Below are 26,358 nucleotides of genomic sequence, written 5' to 3' on the forward strand. Positions count from 1 at the left end.
GGAGAGGTTTTTTCTGAAGGACTCAAAGGAAAGACTAGAAAGAGGGCATTGACGTGCTCTATTCTTGCCATGTACAGAGCCTTGGCGAGACTTATTCCTGTTTAAATAAAATGCTTTTTGTTCCCTTTTCTCTGAGACCACAGCCTCTGTGGCAGTTGAGCAGAATCTGATATAAACGTAGGCCAGCTCAGATTAGTTAATCATAGGTCTGTGTTGTATGATATTACACACCAGCAGCGAAATCCCAGCCTTAATGAAGTCAATGAGAGCGTTGCCATTGACCTCAACGGAGTCATGGTTTCATCCAAAGCGTTCTCACACATATTGAGTTATGTCAGGGACACAACAACGCTTTGATTCAGTGCAGAATGAACTAATTACCTCTCAAACCTACAGGGAAAAGGAAAAAAAAAAAAAGGAAAAAAAAAGGAAAAGAAAAAAAAAAAAAAGACTGAAGAGGCTGGCGAGGCCAAAGGCTAGTTACATCATGTCATTTGCATGGAATGAGTCTGAGTTCTAATTTCTGAAAACCACATTTCAGGATAAAACAAATTCAAGGCAATTACCTGGGCCCTTGGATATGAACCAGAAAAGTGAAAATCCTTGGAGGGATTTGTTTGTATGGGCAGTACTTCAAAACCGGCACAAGATGGCAAACTATTTCTGGGCTATGGTAAGCATCAAGCTATAGCTCCTGCAGGTGAAATATTGTCATATTTCATGTATATGAGATGAGTTTTGCTCAGCTTTGAAGCTTAGATGACAGGTAGGTTTGTTCCTATAATACTGGGTGCATATTTATAGAGCCTTTCATCTCAGATTGTCTGATGCCAGCAGGGGCCAAAGGGCCTGGCAGCAAGCAACAGCAGGTGTAAATCAGTACAGCCTGAAACATTGCTGATTAACTTCAGCTGCAGAGCTGACCCCTTGTCTTCCTTGCAGCTGATGACTCACCACCGAGCCTCGGATTTTGTTCCTTCTTCAATAGGTCAATTGTCTGCTTTTGCTTTAGAGGGAGGATGGTGCACAGTTGAGCATCTCCAGCTTATTTGCTGGTTGTGTAAGGAACAAGAGCATCACAGTCCCAGGGGCCAAGCTTCAAACTGGCATAATTGGCTCCTGTTTTGCACTCTTCCACAGCTGAGGCCCATCTCGTGCAATGCTACATCTTCCATCTCTTCTCCCTTTTCTCTACAGAGACCAGACACAGCTATGAGGCTCTGTCTGAGCATCCAGCTAGCTGCATCTGGCGGGGGGGGAGGAGGAGGGGGGGGGTCACAGAGAAGGAGACAAACAGCAGCACAGCTCTTCAGCCAGTGAGTTGTGTGTGCATGTGTGCATGCAGACACATCTGCACCTTGGAGTGCCTTGTGTTTGTGGAGCTCTGTTATCAGAAGGCACAATTCCCTGCTGTGCGCTTCTGTCATGCCGCTGCCAGCTGTGCCCCCTCAATTCCTATGTGTCCTTATGTAAGGTCTCAGTACAGCCATGTGGGAGGAAACTCAGCAGTGAGAGCATTTTGCTCTACTTTTATAACCCATTCTGCTACAAGTCCTTGACTGCTACCCCAAATCAGACCCCTCTAAGTCAAGCATATCCAGAAGTCACCAGCCTTATAAAGCATGAGACATACCAATAAGTGGTTTTCAACTCACATATCAAACCTACAATTTCTATAGACAGTTTAAACTTTCAAGTGTGTATTTCACACTTCACTTGGAAGATTCTTCCAAAAGGAGACACGTATGAATTTTATTTGTTACATGCATTCAGTAAAGTTTTTCTATTTCATAAATGCCCTTCAGTGTGTGACTACTCCTGCACCTCTTTCAATTCTACAGGGTCAGGAGGGTGTAGCTTCAGCTCTGGCAGCCTGTAAGATCCTCAGGGAGATGTCCCGTCTGGAGACAAAGACAGAAGTAGTGCAGGTCATGAAAGAGGCCAAGTATGAGCAGCTCGCTGTTGGTAAGTTACAGCAGCTTTTAACAGCATAACAAATGGCAGTGGGCACTGCTGCTGGGAAACAAGTGGGGAAAGAAAAACGAATCCTCTTGAAGCTGTGAAAGGTTAACTGATGTGAATAATGTAACAGACTTGCAACGCAGCCAGTCCCAAACATTCAAATGCTACAGCAGTGTGGCTTTAAAACATTCCAAATGTTCATTCTGAAAAACAAACAAACAAACAAACAAAAAAAAAACCCCAAAAATAATGCTTTCAGACTGACTGGCCCATGGGATGCATGAAAAAAGCTCTCCCTTGCTACATGTTGGTATTTTAGCACAAGGTATATTACGATGCGCAAGATGGAAGAACTGAAACAATTCCAAGCTTACAGCAGCCTGGTTTTCCTGCAGTATCAAGCTTGCTCTGTAAGGGCCACTAGAAAACAAATTTTAAGGGTTGCCTGTAATGCTAAAAATAGTTTGAGATTACCTCACCTAAAAGAGGGCTCACTGCACTGCAAAACTCTAAGTGAGGTTCAGACTGGCTTAACAGCAGACAAGCTGCCCCTCCCTACAACATTCAGGCATCTGCAGCACTGGAACACAAAGCCTTCTCTCCCCCTCTGGTCAGAAACAGATGTTCGCTGATCTGACAACAGTCCAATCTCTACCTGAAGGTAATGCTGCAATGTACCAAGAGCTTTAGAATACACTTCATGTAGAAATGCAGCAGCTTTTTCCTCTTACAGCTAGCCAGCAAGCTGCTGAAGGCTCACAAAGACATTGCTGCATTATTTAAACACAGACATTTTACCCTCCTTTCACAGGACCATTATTATTTTAAAAAGATAAGGCTTTCATATAGTCACAGGACTCCAACAATTTAGTCATGGAATTAGAAGGCCTAATCCAATACACAGCAGTCTGTTTCCTTGGCTTTGGTAAGCATTAGATCAGATCTGCAATTTCCATATCTGGCCCAGATAACACTGGCAATGCTAAGTAGAATGAACATTCTTTTAAAATGGTAAATACCACATCAACTGCAGAAGACTGTATCAGCTTTTTTACATGAACTTGATCCTTCTCCAGCCTTCACAGCATAATATCAAAGTGTAGGCTAGCCAAGGAAGGGTACTGAGATACTTAATGAATCAGAATGAAGCAGACTCAAAATCTGTATTTTGTCTAATGAGAAAACCTTCACTTTCTGTACCATTTATCAGAGTGGCTGGACTCTAGAACAAACTTATCTTGAAATAGATCTACACCACAACATACTACCAAGTCTAATACTATTTTATGTTAAATATCTATGTCTTAAAGCATCTGTTGGCTACAAGTCAAACCTGAGCTGCTCCTTTTGTTTAGTGTACTCAGGGGAAGAGGAGCAGTGTGGCAACTCATCCTTCAAAGTGCTAAAAGATCTCCCATGATACTTGCTTTTGCTCAGTACTGTCTAAATCTCTGCACAAGGCAGCTACAGATGAGGAACTATATAATGTACACTGATAGGTTTCCAAGGTATGTCTTGAGAACTGGCTGTAGAAGAACTTCTCCGCAGGGAGAAATCAAACAGTAACAAAAGTAGAGCACCTCAGAGCTGAGAAGGAAGCAAGCAGATGAAAAGAGGCGAGAGGGAGGTGCTGAGATTTGCATCATACCTCCCAGAAAATAGTGGGAATTTCAAGATTACAATAATTCCAGTGATCTCTTTTTTCCCCCCTACCAATGCAAATCTACTGCATATGCCTTCTGTAGCATTATTCTCACAACCAGAATTAGCCCTCACTCCTACCAACCTCATCTTAGCTATGTGGGGCTTTGTGACTTTTACAGCCTCACAGAACTCTGTTGTACCCTACACACATCACCCTCTTGTCTCACATTCGGTTGTTTTTGTTTTTGTTTTTTTTTGCAAGATGCATTTGTCTACATTTCTTTCATTTGACAGAGCTATTCAGTGAATGCTACAGCAACAGTGAGGAGAGAGCATTTTCTCTGTTGGTGAGGAAAAGTCAGTACTGGAGCAAAACCACCTGCCTGCACCTGGCTACAGAAGCAGATGCAAAGTCTTTCTTCGCACATGATGGAGTCCAGGTAACATCTACTGGCACTTCCCTTACCATCTCCACTCCCTAGGGCCTCTCAGCATGCTGCTGGACACAGAAAAGGATACTACAGCAACCAAATGACCCCATGGAATACATTATTCTCAGATACATCCTTTACAGTGAAAGATCTGCCCTCTCCCTAAGCACCAGGTCAAGAGGATGCCATGCTACATACTTGAAAAAGCAAGTTTCCTCTTCCATCCAGTTAGCCCTGAGACAGGTGGACTAAAGAGAAGGTTTAATCCTCATCCCATCCCATACTTTTTCCTCTATTGATCACAGAGAACCATAAGGAAAGCACTCAAAATCCGCCTGAAGCATGATGACTCCTAAGGACATGAGGTACCTCCCCAGCAGAGCTTGTTCAGATTCAGAGAAGCTCACTGATAAAAGTTAAATCAAATTGCTGTCCTGTTTTGCTCCCACAACCTGCCTTCTGTCCACATACACAAAACTAAATTAAGAGTGATGATGCTTTTAGCTCCCAGTAGCTGACTTGTACTTCCTCAGTAGCAATGCTCCTCAACTCCACTTGAATTACAGTTCCTTTCCACTGTCCTCTCATAACTCTTTGCATACTAAGAAACAACTGCAGAATGACACGCAAAGTGTCTGTATACTTTTTAGGTTTTTTGAGCAATGCCTAATCTTTGCTGCCTTAGGAGAACACAGAACATACGAGCACTTGATCTGCATATATGTTTTTGTGATGCTAAAGCTACTTCTTCCCTTCAATTTCAGGCCTTCCTAACGAAAATATGGTGGGGAGACATGTCTACAAACACACAGATCCTGAAGCTAATATGTGGATTCTGGTGTCCCTTCCTAATCTACACAAATTTAATAGCATTCAGGTACAAATATATGAGTGCAAAAGATAAGTGAAGGATGTAAAGTAAGTCATGAAAAATACCCAAACTGAAAATTTCTCACGTAAGGAATAAAAATAATAATATTGTCTCAGAAGATCAACAAAAGGACTGCACCACTACTAGCTACTTACAAAGCAAGAGGAAAATTTCTTTGCCATTGCTGACCTAAGACATCTATTTTGTCAGTATCAGTCACTAAAGATGGTTTCTTCTTGGTAGACTGGCTGCCAGATTCACAAATTTAAGTAAATTAATGTGAAGTGTTATCTGTTTTCATGGAAGGGTTCAAATAAGGATTCCTGATCAAAGCAAGCCTTTCTAAATCTCTTCTTGAGGACGTTTTTGCCTCCTTTTACTAGAAATGCAAGAATTGACATCACATTCCCTAATGCTTTTGGCATTTCCTGTATTAAGCACTACTAAGTACGGCCAGGACTGGAGCATGGGGGTATTGTGGAATCGTCTTGCAGTACTGACTGAGTGGTCTATTTCCACTCAAACGCTTTCCTTTCAGTTTTGAGAAGACTGAGCATATTGCTCCACTCTTGTGAAACATGTGTTGATTATCATTTCTCCATTGACTCTTGTGGCTGACTTCAGCTTTCAAATAATCAGAACACAAAGAGCTAAGGATTATGTGTATTTGATAGCTTCTCAGTGGAGAGAGTCCAAGATGAGTGCATGCTCACAGCTCTGTAGGAAAACCAGTTCAGTAGTTGAGTTGCTAACCAGTATTTCAACTAATGAGTTTATTTCCTTACAGTGAGGAAAAACAACCAAAGAATGAGACGGAGCCTTTTAAGGAGCTGGACAGTTTGGATACAGAAAGGACTTTGTTTCTTTGTAAGGAAGAACACAGGTAAATTTAAACCATCAGTTAACATGATGCTTTTGACTACAAAGAACAGGTCAATTCTCATGCATGTACAACCAGATAATGATGTAAGAAACAACTGAAAGATCAAGGAACTTATTACTCATCAGAAAGCTCCCTCTGCTGCAGCTGTACTCCATAAAATGAATATAGAAGATAAACAGAGGTACAGCATAGAGCACTGTATTTCAGGAGATAACTTCTCGTGAGCTGGTCATTTCTACTGAACAAGGAATCTGATCAATATCCAGCAATCAGAAGGCATTCCTGAGATTCCCTTCAGCTGGCACTGGCTGACACACATGGATTTAGGAACAGTAATCCGTGATAGACTCACCCAACCAGGCAGAGGGTTTACAGCTAACCCTTGTATTACTCGAGTGCATTACCACATACTGTGCTACAATGGCAGCAACAGAAATACTTGCAAACATCAGTACCTATGAATTTATATAGCTAGCTTCCCACCATGCTAGGAAAACTCCCCATTTTTATTTTAAAAAAATAGGCCTGAGAGACCTGGAGCATAACAGACATTTCAGAGGCAGCATAAGAGAAAAGATCAAAGCAAAAAGATTTTGGCAGTTGCACACAATCATTCACAGATCCACAGTACAGAACTTCTGAATTGCAACCTTCACTTCTAGCAAACGCTCATCACCAAAACCTGGGGACCTGGGTGAGGCAGGAAAACTTTTGATTAGTACAAAGTTCACTTTGCAGCTAATGAGAGCTGTATAGTCACTTGTATCAAACATTTACTTTTCAGTGATTTGAAGAGAGCTTCAGAAATATGTGAATAATGGTACCAAGGAAACAATCCACAGTACCTAATGCTGGACTCAGTCAGTTATTAGCTTGTATTTTTAGCACTGGCATTTAACTGCTGGCATATCAGAAAGAAAATCAAGTCTTCATTCCCTCTCTAACTTGTAAAATAGATGCAGAAGTGTATGCCTTTTGGGGACTATTAGTAAATAATATCATAAAGTCCTTTCACAACTGAGCAAAGAATGGTTGATGGCTCTTGGTCATAATATTGTGCGTTCCAATTGCTATTATCTTACAGATTTAACAAAAGGTCTCTCTCTCCCTCCCAGATCTATTTCAGCATCTAACAGTAAAGCTGCAATTAGCCATTTATGATATTAGCCCGTTGCCATGGGAATGTGTCTTACAATGTCATAAACTGAGAGGCAGCACAGAGTCAGGCACACAGAGGAGACTGGCTGCAAGGGGAAACTTTTCCTTATAACAAATATATATGATAATTACCAGGAACATTAGACATGTAGATCTACAGGTCAGGTTTTCCTTCAGTTACCAAAACACTTGTGCAATTGCACAATTCTCCAAGACTACCGTAATTAATCATTTATTAAGAGGCCTCCCTGGTGATCTTTTTCCAATCTGATTTAGTCATGAAGGGCAAGAGGCCAGCGTCCATAGCTACATCAACTGCAGTATTCCTTCAGTAGCTCTCTCAGGCTGCAGCAAGGCTAGTCAGGGAACACATGCTTAGTGTGTGATTCAGCACTTTTGAGTCTAGGTCAAAACGAGTAATTGTCTCAAGCAGTCACAGCAACTGCAAGAACTTCTGCCTGTGATCACTGCAATAAATTTTAGGAACAAAATAAGAACTGACTTACAGTAGCTATTTGCCTTCCTTGCAGCTGGCCAAATACCCCCTCTTCTTGTTTATTCACATGGTTTGTACTATGTGTAGGAGCAGACTGAAGCTGCAAATCAAATTAATGCAATTTGCAGAAAATAATACTGAGGCTATTCCCATGAACTAATTTTAAGAGGTCGTCAACCAAGCCTATGTTCTTTCTGTTTTACAGAAGAAGTGGTAAATTAGAAAAGCAGAACCCTCCTGAAAACACAGCGTGGGCAACATTCATCTTTACTCGGTGGAAAAAATTCTGGAGTGCCCCCGTAACTGTATTTATGGGAAATGTTATTATGTATTTTGCTTTTCTGTTTCTATTCACTTACGTCCTTCTACTGGATTTTAAGCCACCTCCACCTGAAGGTCCATCTGCTAAAGAAATTATACTTTACTTCTGGGTTTTTACCCTGGTCTTGGAAGAAATCCGACAGGTCAGTTGCATACAACGTCTCAGCAGTAATACAACAAACCTTGAAATAATGCTTTGAATAAATTTACGATCTGTATAACCATGCAAGCTTGAAGATTTCAACTGTCAAATGCAGCTTTGCATAGAAAAGCAATACAAACATTACCTCATCCAAAACAATCTCTCCTCCAAACCAACCTTTTCCTCCTCCATGTAAACCTGTAGCTACTCCTGTTTTTCCAGAGCGCTTCAGCTGCAGCCAATAAAGAACTGGGCTGCTAAGACTCAGGTGTCCTTCACTTTGCAAAGCATCTGGCTGGTTTCACCCCCCCAGAACTAGGTCCACAATTAACATACATTGGAAATTATAGTCTGCCCATGGAAGTACAACAGAGCTCTCCTCAGTCCACCAAAACAGCACATGAACAACGGCGCTGGTGCACTGAGAATTGTGGCCGCATAAAACTATCCTTGTTATCCTCTTTACCCTGAAAAACAGTTATCAACACTCATTCCAGAAGAAGGTGTTTGTAATTTCAGCAACATGAACCGCAAAGGGGATCTCTGTTATATGTTATTTGAAATTATTCAGACAGGCCATAAACAGAAGAGTACACCAAGAATATTTGAAACAAAGATTACATTATAAACCTGTAAAACACGGAGAATGCCAGGCTACAATCCAGCTGAGACAGCTCCTCATGTAGATAATCAAATGTGCACTCCCAGGCAATCATAATGTACAAACACCAATCTGTACGTGCTGTTTAGATAGCAATATCCTGTCAACATTTATTTTCTAGATATTTGTTATATTTTTTAACGGCCTGAATGCTGATAGACTCAAATCAGGCTTAAAAAATTCTTAGCCTATATCACAAGATTAAAAAGTGTGTGTGCATATGTATGTGTGTGCGATTTAAGACAGTAAACTGAGCTTGTTTACATGCTACACTAGGAATTTTTTAATGTTTTTTTTTGCAGTGAAAGAGAAACGTGAAACAGGTATTAGGTCAAAATTTCCACTGAAATGGTGAAACTTCAAACAGATCACTGCCAATGACCATTTCTCTTTTTCAGAGTTTCTTTACAGATGAAGACACAAATCTAATGAAAAAGTTTAAACTATACGTAGAGGATAACTGGAATAAATGTGACATGGTGACCATCTTCCTTTTCATAATTGGGGTAACCTGCAGGTATATATACACCTGTTTTGCATGGTCAGCATTAGGGCTACAAGCACATGCCATGACAGTCCTGTCACTTGGCATACATGTGCATAAGAAGGCAGGCTATGACATTCACTTTCATGAGTTTTGAGCTACGTTTCTGCAACAAGAGCCTCTACATTTCTATTGAACTGCAGATGTTGTTCCACAGACCACAAAAAGCTTATTGGAATATCCAAACGCTTGTGCAAAGAAGCTCTGCTTTTCCTTTTTTTGCAAGCCCTTTTAGTCAAAATAATCCTTTTCCTTGTTTATCCCTTAGTATCGCCTTGAAGGTGAGCCAAGCAAATCAGCCTCCCTCTGTGTTGTGGTCATTTCTCACCAAAGTACAGATAATGTTATGTTCTTCTGACAGCTGTAATGACCTTGACATAAGCAACCACAAGCCTGGACCACTTGCCTTTTCCTAACTCGACAATGCCTGGAGACTGAGTGCAATATTTGAGAACAGATTTCTCAGTAGTACTTGCTGAGATCTGATATTCTTTCACTTGTTCTTCAGGATGCTCAACTCGACTTTTCAAGCTGGCCGCACAATCCTCGCCATTGATTTTATGGTGTTTACACTTAGACTTATACACATTTTTGCAATTCACAGACAGCTTGGACCAAAGATCATAATCGTGGAGAGGATGGTAAGTGCAGTCTCTCTCAAATACTTGTACTTGCTAAAAAAAACTGTGGCCAAAACAATCTTCTTACCAAGGAAGTAAGTTTATAACGTGTCTTTGTTTTTAAGGTCTGTAACTTTGCATACAATGCAAAATTTGCCTTACTTACCATGAAAATTAGAGGCAGTGAGTTTGAAACAGATCCTTCTGAAAGCTCTGTAGTTTATTAAGTTGGCCCTAGTACACAAATCCTCATTCTTATCTAATCATTTGCCCTTTGGTCTATCAAGTCAGGAGTACTGAGACACTGCACTCCTGATTTGAGAGACACAGACTCTTCCTCCTGTTTCATAAGCTGTGTGCATTCAGCGCAAAGACTTCAGACAGGCCATTTACAGAAGGGCAGCTACTGACTGGTAGTTCTTTGCCTGGGGAAATGGATTACATTATTTGCAAGTAGTGTGAAGAAAAATCTGTAAAAATGGATAGTAGCAAGTTTGCCATGAGCACTGCTCTTAATTGGACTTTCTAATTTACAATGAAAACATAGCACCTTGTGAGCATGTGCTAGAAGATGCAGATGAAATATTTCTATTTATTTCAACTCTCCTGCAGGAAATGAGACAGTAGGACTATGGTTTCTGTACTTGGGTATGGGGCAGTACGCTGAAACAGCTTTTTATTTCAGCATGTTAATCCTCCAGGCCAATTAGCTCATGATAACTGATTAATAGTTTATCTAATAGTAAATGCTATTACAGATTCTACAAACATTTGACTTGTGACTCACAGCAGAGCTCAGTAAAAGCCCTACAGTCTAAACAAGCCTATACATTGAATAAACATAACTGCCAAGCTATTTGGATCTGTCTACAGATGCAATAACGGGAACTCCAGCATGACATTTGCTTTGAGTAGCAAAAGGGTAAATGGCAAATAAATATTTGTTCTCGTACATTATCTAGTTCACCACATTAGCAGAGTTTAAAGTAAGAGAAGAAGGCAGATCTACAGCTCCCAACCCTTCCTGGCTGCATACCAAGTTAAACCACGGCCCTGAACAAATATGGTGATGCATCTACTACGTTAGCATCTGAGTTCATATGAAGTAACACGGATTAAGAATATACACAAAAGAAAATAAGTGGCAGCCTAGACAAAGCCATAACATGGGAGCTTTCATCTTCCCCATATCCAAGCCACCGCAATGCCTCACCTTTGGTAGCTCAATATTGAGCCTCGTATCAAACAAAAGAACAATGAAATTCAGTTCAGTAAACAGTATCTCCCTGAAACATTCATCAGGTTGGCTAAAGCAAGATCACTTCTCTTAAATAGGGAAGAAAACCAAGATTGTGTTTTACTGTCTTTCTCCTTTTTACCCCCAACTGAATTGCTGAAACAAGTCTGTTACAATGGTAGTTTGATGCCAGAACAGTGCCAGCTTAGAGAGACCACAGACTGGAAAAGAGTATTCCTAAGCAAACCACTGCTTTCACTGAGTTACGATGTTGTTAAAGGCCTGTAGCACTGACAAATCTGGAATCATACAGAAAACAAACCAGTTTGATAAAAGTTAAAGAGACATCAACCATGTCTTGCTTGCCACAGATATTGCATTTCTTAACGGGACTTATAGTTACCTCCTGAAGGTCTGAAATACCTCTGCATTTGGGAAACTGTGCAATCCTGTAATCTAATTGAAATGAATCTACAGCCCGTAATGAACTCTGTCAGATTAGATGGAAAGAGGATGAAGTGTTCTTCTTCCACTAGGGAAAAATTATTGCACTTGAAATACATATTCAATTTTTTTTTTTTTTTTTTTTTTTTTTTTTTTTTTAAGTAAGTGTCTTAGGATTCAATTATGTGCTTCTGTAGAGAAGCACAATGTTTAAAAGCAGGAAGCCTTGGAAAGAATCCCTCAAATGCATTACTTTGATACCTGATCCTTCTGATCTCCAATGTTTGCTGTATCAATGGTTCAGAGTTTATCAATGAGCACTGTTAGCCAGGATTTGCTGCAGCAGACTTTTGTAATTCAACAGTACTGCAAGATCTCATAGAAAACCTCCATTTAAAAGGCAATCATTTAAAGGAGAAAATGTTTAAAAAAATAAATGTTACATGATTGAAAAGCAAAAACTTTAAATTATAACATGCCTTTATCTAAATGAACTAACAAAGAAAAATGCTGCTTATTGGCCAAGAGTCACATTTTAACAGCAGGGTCAGGAAGGGAATTGTGTGAGAAACTCTATCATAGAGTCAACCTCCTTTAGCCTAAACAAGCTTGCAAAGAAAAATAATTATTTGAACAGTTATCATACTGAACTACTGTTCTTTCTTCAAACATGCTGCTACAATCACCTGCCCTCTTTTTCTTCCTTCCTTTCCCTCTTTTAGATGAAAGATGTTTTCTTCTTCCTATTCTTCTTGAGTGTGTGGCTCATTGCCTATGGTGTGACAACTCAAGCTCTGCTTCACCCAGATGACAGCCGAGTGGAGTGGATATTCAGAAGGGTGCTTTACCGTCCCTACCTCCAGATATTTGGCCAGATCCCACTGGATGAAATAGACAGTAAGGAAGTTTCTTTCTCCCCTAACCTTGCCATCTTTGAATGCCTTCTTCCCAGTATTTGTTGTTCAGTTTTTTTCAATAAATAACGATTAAAAAAAAAATTGTCCTGAAAACCAAAGCCTTCACGTGGCTATGATATATGTAGTGAATTTGCAAAATGAGATAACGTACAGGGTGGAATTACATCAAACATGACAGCTTGCCCTATTTAGAGAGGCTGCCTAAAGTATTCTCACAAGGACTTGCAGTTTTAGAGGTTGGCATACCTTCTTCTGCCTCAATCCATTTCCATCCAGCCTAATCTAGACCCACACAACCTTCATGTAAAGCAAAATAACAATATCTCCATACTTTTGGCAGTAGTTTAACATGACAGTTTTACAGCAGTACAGCTTGGCCCATAATGAAACACTTGTATTTTTGAATAAATATTCTGGTTGAGCATTTGTTTACTCCGTAGTTAAATCTGCCCAAATCAAATAAAGCTAGTAATTGCATTTGTGCAATATTTCAAACAAGACAACATAAAAACAATCACAAGACAGGCAAATATTTGGATATACACATGAGAACAGGTAAAACACAGTATAAAGTCTGCATCTCTCCACTGGAACTCCAAAGAAAGAAGGTAGCGTTTGCAGGTGAAAAAAATTACTGGGTAGTAAAAACTGAAGGCAACACCTAAAAGTTGCAAAATGACCTCATGAGTGAAGAGACACCAAAAGAAATTCAGTATGGATAACTTAAGTTAATGTACTTGGTGACAGCCATGGCAGCCTGTGAGATAACTGTACTAAAGGGTAAGATTGTGAGTTTATCTATTGTCATGGGGAAAGGCATTATTAGTGGGGGGGAAAAAAATGAAGAACAAAAATGTAAATATAAGTGCTTTAAATTTGTGGATTTAAATAATTACATGATATAACTTCCAGAAAAACAACTGAACAACAACGAAAAGTAAACAACCAGTTAAACTACTTCTGATCTGCATCCCAGTGTAGGAAGATTTGGACGACTAACATTAATATAAACAATAGAAAATAGTTACCTTTTCCTCAATAAGTAGCAAAGGATTTCCAAAAAGACAGAGGAGGTGTTTTTTCACATACATAACTAAAGGTGAGCTGCTTCATTGCTTTGTGATGCTTCGAATGCTAGAAATGTACACAGACTCAGAAATCAGTTGGACAAATTCATCGAGGAATCCCTCAATATCATTATTAAATACAAATAACCTGCCTGGGCACGTTGCTCAGCCACATGCTCCAGTGGAGAAGACATCCAAACAGTGCCACTCCATGTTTTTCCTGTACGTTAGTCTAAGAACTTGCTGCTGCTATAACTGGAGGCAGGATGAAAGGGTAGCTATACCTATAAACTGATACAATAGCACTGTTCTTCCTAACCTTGACTGCAAGCTCTGATGTACAAAGCAACAGTCAAAATTTGAGTGAGGAACACCATTGCCTGCTTCTACCAAGTTCTCTCCTCTAGCATGCATACTAGCATGAGGATTGAGGAGATGCAAGGACATAGGGGTCCACAACTGATGCAGTGATGTGCATCATCGTGCCTTTTTACAAAACCTGCAACATGGGATATTAGTTCACGTAAAGGATTGCTTGATTGCAAGAATTATCTCAGTAATTCAACAAGCCAGAAAGCTGGCCTGTTTGCCTCGTATTTACAGCTCCGCTTGCTAGTCAAAAACTGAGACAGTACGAAAGTTACATACTACCACAATGTTTGTCTTAAGCTCTAAGCATTGCACATATTCAGAAGAAAATTACGCTACTGTTCACACGCAGATGAGATCTCAACATCATCCTTGATTTATACCTTAACAGAAAAAGGTATTAAACATATGCAATCATTCTCGTCATGAGTTCTTATGAGAAGGCATGCTTAAAGGTACTCAGTTTCCTTTTTTCCTTGAAAAGCCTGTAAAACGCAGCACCTCAGACTTCAGAAAATTTGCAATTCCTGCCATTCTCGGTTGAAGGCAAGATATTTTGCTCAGCAAAATGCAAAGCTTTTGTCTCCAGGCTAAGAAATACAAGCAAGAGAAATTTGTCAAAACTACCGTATTTCTCTCTCTTCCTTTATAGCCTCACGAGTATATCCCAGGAACTGTACATTTAATCCACTGCAGATTCTGCAGAACTCACCATCATGTCCCAACAACTATGCCAACTGGCTTGTCATACTTCTGTTGGTCATCTTCCTACTAGTCACAAACGTTCTCCTTATGAATCTCCTGATTGCTATGTTCAGGTAAGAGCAGCTTCAATAAGTATTAAGACACAGAAGGTAAGAGCTTAACCAAATGCCCACATTTACTACACTGCTGTTGCTTAGCTATACTGAAACACACTAGTAGTTTTCCCAACTAATTATTTAGGGGTTGATAACTAGACTTTCAGGATCATATAGTTCTTAAGTTCTCATCATCCTCACTCTAGCTACATTAAAAGCAAGAACAAAAAAGGACCTTTTACAGTGAAATAATCAATTAAATGTGCCTGGATCCCTAGCTATGCTGCAGCAAGAGTCTGCAGGTACAGAGCAGCTGTAAACTTGGCAGATGGTGGATACTCTGCATGCTGAAGAAACACATCAAGTCAAAAATGTTAATGATTATTCATTTGGTTGAAGAAGTAACATCACATGTTCGCCAATCTTGCTGAAGTTGAATTGCCTTTTTTCTTTTTAAGAGATAGTTTTTCTTGATCATTTCTTTATCATTTGAAGTCACAACTGCAGTTTTTTTAATAGTTATAAACCCACACAAACTTTAGCTTAAGTAAACGCTGCTTACTAAACTTGCTGTTCCTTTTATTAAAGTAAACATGGGCTGTATTTGTAATAACAAGCTTTAGCTTACTGAGGTAAAACTAGTTCTGCAATTTTTTTATTTTTTCCAATAACAGCTACACTTTTCAAGTTGTTCAGGGCAACGCAGATATCTTCTGGAAACTACAACGCTACAACCTGATCGTTGAATATCATGGGCGGCCTGCCTTAGCACCACCATTTATCATTATTAATCACATAACTTTGGTTCTTCAAATAATCTTCAACAAAATGGAACACAAAAAACAGCATCTGGGTAAGTTAGCTTAATGCTATAACGTGATGGAAAGCACAGGAACGATAGGGGAGTAGCAAAGACCTAAGCTACAACAAGTGAAGACTGGCTCAAATACAACAGCTGTGAGCACAGAAATAAAGGAAAGAATCTGCTTACCTTTAGATGCCCTCAGGTAGTCAGGGATCTCCAGCAAGAGAGTCCTCCACCTTAAACTCACCTCCACTGCCAACCTTAAAATGAGGTCTGGGAAGGGGCAGATCCTGGCTCCACCCTTCTGGTCACTCAGGTACCTTGCATACAGCTGAGCTTCCCTGGTTTGGCCCTGCCTTCCCACCAGGTGCTCAATCACTGCTTCAAGCTGTGATCTAGCATTTATGCTACAGCTGTTAACACGTCTGCCAACAGGAGACCCCAATACTCTGCAAGGATATGCTGCATAAGCAACACAGAAGAGAAAGTAAGATCTCCACAAGCTAAGAGCTGTAATTTATTGTATTTAACAAAAAGGAGAGCAGACATGAAAAATGATGACACAGTCTGTACTATAAACAATTTCCCACAGTGCATTTCTCTACACAACATCCTTATTACGACAAAGGTGTTGATATCAAACTGCCTAAACACACTTGATTTCTGAAGAGATAACAACTGATACTCTGAATGAATTATTCAGGAATCACTGAAATTGGCCTGTGCTGTTCTTTAGAAAACTCAGGACTCTTATTCAACTGCAGTAAGTGTCTACTGCCTTGCATTACAAGAAAATAAAAAGTGTAGAAAATACTTATTTTACACTAAACTTTCATAGCTTGTCACTCCTACAGTGGCAAAGCAAGGCCTGACATTTCTTTGCATAGCAGCCTTTCATTACTTAAACCAGCGCAGGGGAAAAGGGAGCAACATATAATATTTAGTATCTTTTTTTCCCCCCTACAGAAAGAGATCTTCCAGTTGGCCTAGATCAAAAAATCATAACATGGGAGCTGGTGCAAAAAGAAAATTATCTAATAAAACTTGAACAAGAAAGAAAAGAAAGCGGTGAAGAAAGGCTGAAGGCCACATCTAATAAGTATGTTACTCTGACCTACACTAAGTGAACCTTGCAGGTCTTCAGATTTGCATGAGATAAAGGTTCAGGCTTTTGTATGGGATCCATGGGATTGATGTTCTTCATGGAATGTTTTTCACGAACAAGCATTGCTTTGAGGTGTTTCTTGACGTTGCTGAAGTATGTACAATTACAAACCTGTAAGCTCCAGCCAAACTTGCAGTTAAGCTCAAATTCATGAAGAAATGAATGGAATGATGGAAGAATAGTTCTGTTGTTACACTGCAGAGCATGTACTTCCATCCTCTATAGGAACATAACATACCTGGACACAAAGCATTGATCAAAATCCAGTGAAATTGCCCTTTCCAAAACAGAAAGAGATTTAAACTTCTGAATGAAGATTTGTGATCTTTGGAATTATCCCCAGCCCATAGGTACAGAAGAACTACTACTAATGGCATTAGGACATAACACTGCAATTTTGCACAAGAAATTCCTCGTATCAGGTCTCAAATTTAATTTAAGTAACTGGGTCTCCGTTTTAATAGTTCTCTAAAATATCATCCCAATGGGAGTATCACTTAAATTGGTACAGTATTCTGACAAATAAAAGTGCAAAATTACTATTCAGAAGTTCACTTCTTTAAATAACAATGACAAAGAGATACATGTTCTTGGAAACTACTCCTCTCCCTGTAATTTAACAGGCTCTTTATTCTTAGTAATTTAGAATTATTACGTTGTTGAAATCAAACAATAATGGTTTGTTACACACAAACGTGTGTATTTGCTCCTAAATAAAGGACATGATATCAGACGTAGCAGAGTCAGGAAGAGATCAGACAAGTTCAGATGACTACCACTGAGACTGTGGTTTCTTATTGCTGGTCTTAGCTGCTAGCAAACCTGCCTGTTTATTTGAAATCTTACACAACCTTCAGAAAGCCATTCGCTTAACTCTGCATTTGGGGAGCTTATGGGGGATCAGATGGGAGGAGTAAAGACGGGATGGAAGAAGAGGTAAAGCATGTAGAAGATGTGTGGACAGCTCGATTTGGAGGTATCATTTTCAAGTTCTCTACACTTTAGAGATTTATACACCAAATCAGTTTCTGAAGATGAAACCTTGAAGAAATCAAATGGCTCATAGCCCTGTATTAATGGAATATATATCACGGTCTTAATTTTCATGGTAGGATCAATTTACTTTTGAAATAGATGAGACATAATGGATTGGAAAGATACAGCTAAGCAGCCTTAACCACAAGCTGTATGATCACTGTCATCTAGGCAAGTTCACAAAGAGCCCTTGGGCAGCGAGTACGGGAGGTTTGTGCTGCTCTGTTCAGTAAATACTTACAGGAGCCCTTCAAAAGGGCAAAACTTCTAGGGGGCTCTGGACTGTCCCAGCAGCACAGAACTGCCAGCAGGGGGTCACAGATGTAGTGTGAGTTACTCATTTTCTGTGGTTTAGGATTTAATCGGAGGCATTTCTTTTTCGCTCAGCAGCACATCATTTTTGTTTCCACAGGGTGGATAATTTGTCTAAATACCTCAGTGGATTGAAGGAGCAAGAAAAGAGGCTTAAAGTTATAGAATCCCAGGTAAGTCATATCAACATTAGGATCTCACTGTTTCTTTCTTTTTTGTGTGTGTGGCTTGGCCCATTTTTTATCACTGATGCCGGTCTTTGACAGTGTTTGGTATACACTCCGTAGGGATAAAAGGAATAATCTGTATAATGACTTCACTTTCCTTATTTTATCTGTAATTACAACCATATAAAGAAACTTTTCTAACCTCCCATAGAAAGGGGAACACAGCTTCTCGCTCTTTTTGCTAGCATACTTCAGAAGTGTCCACTTCTTCCCCTCAGGCTGCCTCTGGATGCAAATCCTCCACACTCCTTTCCCTTTCTTCACCCAACCTTTCTTACTTTAAAAGTGACAACAATGAAAACACCCATACTCTGTCTTATTTGACAGAGACTAATATTGGACATCGGTTTTCAAGTTTTCTTGCATACAAGCTTCTCAAAGGGAAGCATTAACACATAAATGCTCAACAAGAATAATAGAAGGAAACTCTATCTCAAGCTTTTGATGGCAAACCCTTAGAACATAAATAAATGTTCGTTAAACAGTTTGAAAACGCTGAGCATTACTGTGTGCTACATATAAAACTGTTATTGTTTTCTTTGTTCCCAGAATTCTCCAATGCAATTTTGGCCTAGTCGAAAATTGCTTGCCTTAATGCTCCCATTGCAGTTTCTCCCCCATTTCTTATCACTTTTATGGCTTCCTGGAAAAAGCAATTCTATTCAATAAACAAAATTGAAACCAAATACAGGTTCAACAGGAACAGACAATAAATGCTTTAATAAGGTTGTGCCAGAATGAGATAATGCAATATACTCACAAAATAAGGAAGACATTCAACACTGATCTTCCTCCAAGTCAGTTCAACTATTTTGAACAAAGTTGAGTATGATAATTCTGACACTGCTTCCAGTTGCTATCTACATTGTCTTTCCTGTAAATTTAAGATTGGATGCAATACTACAAAAAGAAAAACTGATGCAGAAATCACTGCCTGTTCTATAGATTTGCTACTGTACAGCTGTTATCTCCTCAATGGCAGATGCTTTAACCAAAACCAACCTCTTCTGCAAGCAGACAGATCCAAACTACACATGTAAGTATTGAAAGCCATCATGGAAAACCTAATTAACACAGCCGGGCGATTTCATTCAGAAAAATGCAACAAAACCAAAAAAGATTGGAAAGGAACTACAGAGGGAAGTGCAAAGGAGTGCGCCTACAGGTAATGGAAATACAAACAGCAAACAGAATATTCATGCACCTTTTGCAAAACGTATCTAAAAGCTTGGGGTTATGGGAATGGACTATTGTTCACTGCAGCTTAGAATGACATCATGTAATGTTAAGGATATGTGGTTTCCTGAAAGGACTGTCTCTTGGGATTCTTTTTTTTTCCCCTTTTCTTTTTCTTTTGAGTCAGTGAGACAATACTACCAAGAAATTGACTTTTGGACAGTAATAACCATTAAAAAAAAAAAAATCACATTTTGTTTTAATCAACTCAGTTCATCTGCCTTTGGTGCTGCAATTCTTTCTGTCATTTAGTAACTTCGTCTTACGTCCCAGAACTCCATTTTTTGGAGTTTAAAAGATCAGAGGCTGAAAGAGACTATATCTCAGCCAGTACAGGATATCCAACTCAATAAATATTTTGAAATAGATAATTAAGAATACAATCAAATATTTACTAATTATTATAGATCGCCAAAACAACAACAGCAAGGACAAAAAAACAACCACAAACCCATCTCTCCAAAAACTTAAACCAAGCATGAGGGTGCGACAAGGGAAACAAACAGCTGGAAACCCAAGTAGGTCTTGACATGACAAGACCTCAAAGCATTCCTGCAGGCAGAGGTGTGCTGGATCCCATGAAATATGTCAATTTGTCTTTGTCCATTTGTATTGACGTCAGTGAAGGTGGAGGGGGAATGAGATCTGTCTGAGGTTCCTGAAGCAAACCACGGATATACCAGAAACAAATAATTTGCAATTTTCCCAGCCATGGGAGGAAACATCAACATACTTAACCAGGCATATTATTCTAATTTTAAACATAGGCAAAGCAAAGCCAGCTTAGAAAAATATTTTCTTTCATACCACCTCAGTATGCATAGCAAGCTATAATATTCTGAAAATACTGAAAGAAATTGTCAGTGAAAATTGAAGTCTAATGATAAAGAAGCAGATTTGATCTGCTTTGAACTGCAGCTCTGTCCTACAACAGTTTGCTATAACCAGCTTCTCAAGAATCAAATTAACCTCATATTTGACTTAATTTTTGTAGTTTTCAAAGCACATAAATACACTGGTTCATTATAAGCATTCCAGTAAAAACTGTCCTGTAGCACGTTACTCAGATTTTAATACTGTGTTATATAGACTTAAATAGCTGAGGAAAAAAGAAGAAAAAAAAACCAAGAAACCTGTTTTTATCATTTACGGAGCAAACATGAAGTACTTCCACCTACAGTGTAATTTTACTATGGGTTATTTCCAACATTTTAAAGTTTCCTAATTACTATCATGTAACCCTTGTCCTAAAGCTTTGAAGAAACACGTAACTTTTACAATCCTGCTAGGTTTGAGAAATGCCAGCACTGAAGTGCCTTTGCCAGAAAGGGCTGGAAGAGAAGAGCGTGCAGATCCAACTGAGGCTGACGTCACCTACATCGATAATTAAATTTCATTCTCATTTCTTTGGACTGAACCCTTTGCCCTGCTGAATTACCATCAAAGTAAAATCCTGATCTCAGGAAGGCACAAGACCTAAACCTTGAAGTCTTCAGTGCTATCTTCACACCTTATGAGAAATAATACGCATGTTTGATTTCTTGAGCTTTCTTCCCTACCGCTCCTCCATTGGCCTTTTCTCCATTGCTCCCCCCACAGACTGCACTAGGTCCAGGATGACAACCACCTTGTTTTCTACACAGCCTGTTCCCAATGTTCCATGCTCTAATCACACTTCATCATCACTGATTTTCATGTTCTTTCCAAAGGAGTTTCCCTTTTAAAGGGCGATCATTTCCTCACTAAAAACCAACCCACTTCCTATGCCAAAAAAGCGAGCTTGCATTTATGAGTTGCTTTGAAAAGAATTGAAGAAAGTTTCCACAGGAAAGAAGGGGCCTGGGATACCAACTTTTATACAATTCACACAGTTCCTGGAGTTCTTGTAGCTCTCAAATGATTGCACTCACCGTTTCTCCTCCCACTTCTGGCTCTCTTCTCTGGCTGTTCATTAATGCAGGCTCCTCACCCATCCCCAAAAACTCACTGCGTGGTTCTCAAGTCTTCAGTGGCATGCAGTTTCCAAACACAAAGCAGGTGACCCTTCCAGTCAGACCCCCAGCTTCTGCAGCTTGCTTTTTCAGTTCAGTGCCAGATCATGTACCTGCTGTCAGCACACTGCTATTCTAAGACATCACCCTTGCATCTAAGCAATTCTCTGACTTTATTCTGTTTTTCTCTCAAAGCTCAGGAGAGAAAAAAAAAAAAAAAAAAAAAAAAAAAAAAAAAAGCAAGAATATTTAGCAAGAATTTTCTTAGAAACTATGAATTTGGACTGATGGCCATTTTTTTGCATTACTTCAACTGACATGTACCTTTCTAGCACACAAATGTTAGCTGGCTTTATTATAATTTTGTATGAGATACACAAATAAAATGAGCATGACTGCTGTCCTTTAACAGGAATTTTCTTTGCATCAATGTAAATAGTGTCAAAAAAGGGAAGTAAGCAGTGGGTTGTGGTCACACAGTGCTACGTTTCAACTGAACTTAATTTCCTCATTCATATTTTACACTGCTCATACACAACGAAGATAGGTTGGGAGAAAACTCTATTGCCAGATATCTCAACACAGAGTTGGGGGGAAAAAAAAAAATCTCAGATGTGATCAAAATGTCTTTCAACAGGAGTCTTTAATTAATAGAAGTTAATCTTATGACTTCTTCATAAATAAGTGATTGTCCAGCTTACCCAGCTGCACCCCTGACCATAGCAGCACCATTAACAGTGACAGAACTTGGATCCTGTGCTAAATGTTCTTCACTCTAGGCAAAGGGTAAGTTGTAAAACCAGCACGATTGTACTGAGCTGCGTTGTTTGTTAGGAAATAAGGCGTATATTGCAATCTGCAACCTGCTGTATTCTTCTCAACCACTTCCTTTCTGATACAGCTATTTTTGTTGTTGATCTGATTCAGTCTATCAGGCGATTCTCTATGTATTGTAAAATCACCAAAATCTTAAAAATGTGAATTTCAGATTCCAAACCTTAAGAAGCTGTAGGAAAGTTACAAGAGGCTAAGCTGAGACTAACATTCCAGATTCTAGGTGTTCTAAACAGTTCTCAAATAAATGGAGTAGTCATTTGAACTCCTATGTTTGCATTAATATCAGTACAGTTCAAAGGGATGCAGAAATCAAAGTACGACTGAAAGTTTATTGAATTCCAAAGTAAAAAGCACCCAGTTCTACAAACACCCTGATTCCCACCAAATGTACACCAAGAAACGTGGAAGTAGTGCCATCTGGAAAGGCTAAACAAATATGCAGGCAAAAAAATAAATCAACACATCATAGTACTAAAAGAAGTTGTGTTAACTGATCTACACTCAACATGAAGAGACTTGGCTGAAGCGATGCTCAGTGTGCCTTTACTAGAACGTTCTGCAAAGTTGTGCCCATCTGCAAGAAAAATGGTATTTTCTTAACCTCTTTTTTTCCATGTTACAGTAAGTAAGTTAAATATTTGAAATTACATTAAAAAATAGTTGGTTTGCCAGTTCCCACCTGGGCCCTCTCATGCTGTACTCTCAATCTCAAACAGAACGAAAAAAGGACAGGTCAGGAGAAATCAAATCCAGTGGAAGACTTTGTTTTATTTTCATTGTTTAAACAACTCTACATGAGAATCTCATCACTGTTGTTCCTGGATTCTACAGGACTTAAGAAAAGTCTGGGGTAATGAGGATGCCTTGCAGCATTCTAGCTAACAGTCTTTTTCTATGGTGATCATGATGACTTGAGCAATCCCCAGGGAGCTGCTCAAGCAAACAAAGCAAGCTATATTCTCTCATGAGAGACTGCAACTATCCTTCGCCTGCAGAGTTCTCACTAACAAAAAGTCTGTAATGTATTTTTAGTAGCTTAATTTCTAAAAGTGAAAGAGGTCTGGGTGGCTATAAAGCAAACCGTTAGTAAAACAAAATGGTATCACATGGGTCCCTGATTAAAAAAATATATATATATATAACAACAAACCCAAGCATATATAACAACAGAATCCAAGAGTATACCAATTCTTGCATGTTTCTGATTTGTTCCATCACTCCTCCTCCTCTCCTTCGTCATCTACTTTAGGTCGGAAATTTTTCCTATTTCTCTTCTTGCTGCAATGGAATCCAACTTTTTCTGCTAATGGCTCTTCACCCACACCATGCTCACCTTCTGTATTCAGGTTCTCCACCATCAGGCATCCCTCCTCCTCCTCTGTTGCTTTTCTACCACCACCTAAGTGTCCCAGCTCTACCTTATCCTCCTCCCTCAAGTCATCAGTCTTTCCTTTCAGATCTGTTTTGATGTGTTTCTTATCACCCTCTCCTGCCAATATTTTCTTTTCTAGTCCATCAACACCCCTTTTTGCAGGTTTGGTGAATACAATCCTCCCAGCTCCGCAGCTGGAAGGGTCCTGGTTGAAATATGGGGTGTAGCTATCTTGAGCAGCTGAGTTTTGTTCCTCTCCTCTTTTCTTCAAGCCCTCTAGAAATTCCATGGCCACTGCCCTGTTAGTCTTGTCACTAGACTCTGGCACCCCATCTAGGCTGTATTTGGTCCAGCGCTCTGGGTGTGCCACGTAGTCAGGCACTGCCGGAGACATTCTGGGAGCCTGCACTGGTCTGGTTGGCTTTCCAAGGCTTTCTGGTACCACATTACTTGACATGGTAGTTGGAGGTAAGGGACGTTTAAATCTCCCATCAACAACATTATCTTCAGACATTGAGGGCACAGACAATTTGGCTGCCTCCTCCAAGCAATCAAAAATACTCTGGCTGCGGAGAGAGAATGTAGAACTCATGCCCCTCAGATGGAACGGCTGAACAGGAGATCTCTCGGTGTTGTCTGATGGGTCAGCAGCGTCCCCTGATCTGTAATCCCCATCATCTACAGATGGATCCTCAGGAGATATTGTATCAACTTCTGCTTCATCTGCTAACCCCAAATCATCAGAATCAGAATCGCTGAGCGACACTGCGTCAGAGGGCTGAGCTCTTTCGTAGTCTGCAGCACTGGCAGCCCCAGTGCCCAGGAAGGGTTTATCATCATCCTGGTCTCCCATCTTTGAGCTATCACTCCACTGAGGTCCTTGATGTAGGCCCAGGAATGGCTGTATGTGTGGTTTTCCAAATGCACGGCAACTTCAATGCCTACAATACAAAGAAGCATGAAAATGCAATTGCACAATGAGAATCAACATATGGCCATCACTCAAGGACAGGCCTGATAATTATTACAATATCAGAGTACATTACCATGGAATGAATGCACGTTAATATTAAAGACATCCACAAGCCCTGTATTCTTCATTACAAGAATACAAAGTAATTATAAATTAGTAATGAATTTCATTAAAGGTATCAGCAAGACCGATTGCTAAACAATAAGCATAAGTTTTTTGAGCGTAACTGTTCCACACATCTTCCAAGAACAGCAGTGATTCTCCAAAGTACACTGTGCATTTATCATACCATATAAATCCATGAAAACACATCCTAATCCCTTACACTTTCTTTTGTCTATTACAGTTCTTTATTGCCAACTTATATCCAGCTGCAATCACGTTCTACCTATTAAAAAGGGCACTGCTGCTGATCAAGGAATGTGGCAGAACAGCCTCTAACATGTCAGGGCTACAGTTTTGCATTAGCTTTGAACTGACAAAGTACAAGGTCCACTCCTTCTTTGGCTTTAAGCTTTTATGTTATTACTAGATTGTTGCGATCACATGATGAGCGAGCTTGAGAAATGAATTGAGCGGGATTGTGAAAACTAACTGCACATGCCATGCTTGTGTGAGCACACTGGGAACAAGGGGAGGGTGCAACCAAGGGTCAGCAAGAACTGGCCATTTGGTCAATCAAAAGATACAGTGACCCGAGTTTCAGTACAGGCTGAAACACCCTATCGCCTGCCTGAAGGCAGCCCTGCGGAACTGAGGTGGTTGATGATCACCCCACCGCTTGCTGGGCAGTCAAAAATAGAGTTTGCAAACATACACCTCAGTTCAGCTCTCCAAAATGTGAATTAGGGAAAGAGTTCTCATTTACTATTAGATTAAGTTAAACTACACAATTATAGGTTCTTCTGAAAAGCCGCAGTAAACAGACATGGGAAGTCTGCTGGTCACTCACTTTCTCTTGAGACTGAGTCAGCTTCCCTTCCCGAGGGTCAGTTAAAGCCACCAAAGATCTCAGCACTTCCGCCCTAGAAAACAAGCATTTCCATCAAGATACTGGAAATGTAGTTTTAAAATGAGTTTTGAAAATAATTCTTTCTCCCTGAGTCATCCAAAGCTACAGAGCTGAGTTCTAAATCTGACACAAACTCGAGATCGCATAAAAGCCTTCAGATAATCCTGAATATTGGCAAAAGAACAGCACAAACCTACTAGGGCAGGCTCCATTACAGTTACCCAGTCTCCACATTCACACCACCAAGCCTTATTCTGTACAACAGAAGAGAGGCTTTTAAAAAAACGAAGCTGTAATTTACACGTGCAGTAAACAATTAGTAAATGCAGTGTAGTTGTAAATGTAGTTAAGTGCAGCCAAGGAAAACTGTAGTAGTACTTATGCACTGCAGGTACTGCATGCCACTGGAAAAGAGACCCAGGATACCACAAAGATGTCTGTACAGAAGGGTCATACGCACCAATGCATGAGGCATTAATACATGGAGAAACTTCTAAAGAACTGAACGGCCCGAATGCTGTGTTCTGTGCAGTCTGGCTGTATTTGACTAAGGGAATTGATGGTTCCTTTGAGACGTGGCCTTTAGTGCAACCCCTACATGCAACATAATCATCTGAAGGTCCTGCATCTTTCTGTTTAGTTTTATTACACATGAAAGAAACGAGTGCAACTCTAAAGAGACACCAAGAAGCACAGCTGAGCAAGACAGCTGTTTCAGGCTATGAACGAGGACACCTCTTTTCTAAGAACATTTATACAGAAAGAACATACGAACAGCATTGATACCAAACACGCAGATGCTGACAGCACACCAGACAGACTCACA

The 26,358-nt window shown here is 39.8% G+C and overlaps 2 protein-coding genes across 2 annotated transcripts in view; one reads left to right on the plus strand and one right to left on the minus strand.

The window, feature by feature from the left end:
* The window catches only part of TRPM5 (transient receptor potential cation channel subfamily M member 5), a gene marked incomplete at both ends in the record, with an annotated part of 36,437 nt that extends 15,700 nt beyond the window's left edge, over positions 1-20,737 (plus strand). The window contains 15 exons of the mRNA XM_079537002.1: positions 542-673; positions 1,842-1,965; positions 3,901-4,046; positions 4,802-4,914; positions 5,696-5,791; positions 7,651-7,909; positions 8,968-9,086; positions 9,622-9,754; positions 12,137-12,311; positions 14,420-14,585; positions 15,242-15,420; positions 16,339-16,471; positions 17,985-18,057; positions 19,057-19,147; positions 20,637-20,737. Coding sequence (XP_079393128.1) covers positions 542-673; positions 1,842-1,965; positions 3,901-4,046; positions 4,802-4,914; positions 5,696-5,791; positions 7,651-7,909; positions 8,968-9,086; positions 9,622-9,754; positions 12,137-12,311; positions 14,420-14,585; positions 15,242-15,420; positions 16,339-16,471; positions 17,985-18,057; positions 19,057-19,147; positions 20,637-20,737 — 2,040 coding nt within the window. The remainder of the gene's footprint in view (positions 1-541; positions 674-1,841; positions 1,966-3,900; positions 4,047-4,801; positions 4,915-5,695; positions 5,792-7,650; positions 7,910-8,967; positions 9,087-9,621; positions 9,755-12,136; positions 12,312-14,419; positions 14,586-15,241; positions 15,421-16,338; positions 16,472-17,984; positions 18,058-19,056; positions 19,148-20,636) is intronic.
* Positions 20,738-23,389: 2,652 nt separating this feature from the next.
* TSSC4 (tumor suppressing subtransferable candidate 4) lies at positions 23,390-24,400 on the minus strand (the record flags this gene model as incomplete). The annotated part of the gene is made up of 1 exon (XM_079536858.1): positions 23,390-24,400. The coding sequence occupies one exon, from the start codon at positions 24,398-24,400 to the stop codon at positions 23,390-23,392; it is 1,011 nt and encodes a 336-aa protein (XP_079392984.1).
* Between the last annotated feature and the right edge of the window lie 1,958 nt (positions 24,401-26,358).

The sequence above is a fragment of the Tetrao urogallus genome (assembly GCF_951394365.1).
Source record: "Tetrao urogallus genome assembly, chromosome: 6".
Taxonomy (NCBI): domain Eukaryota; kingdom Metazoa; phylum Chordata; class Aves; order Galliformes; family Phasianidae; genus Tetrao; species Tetrao urogallus.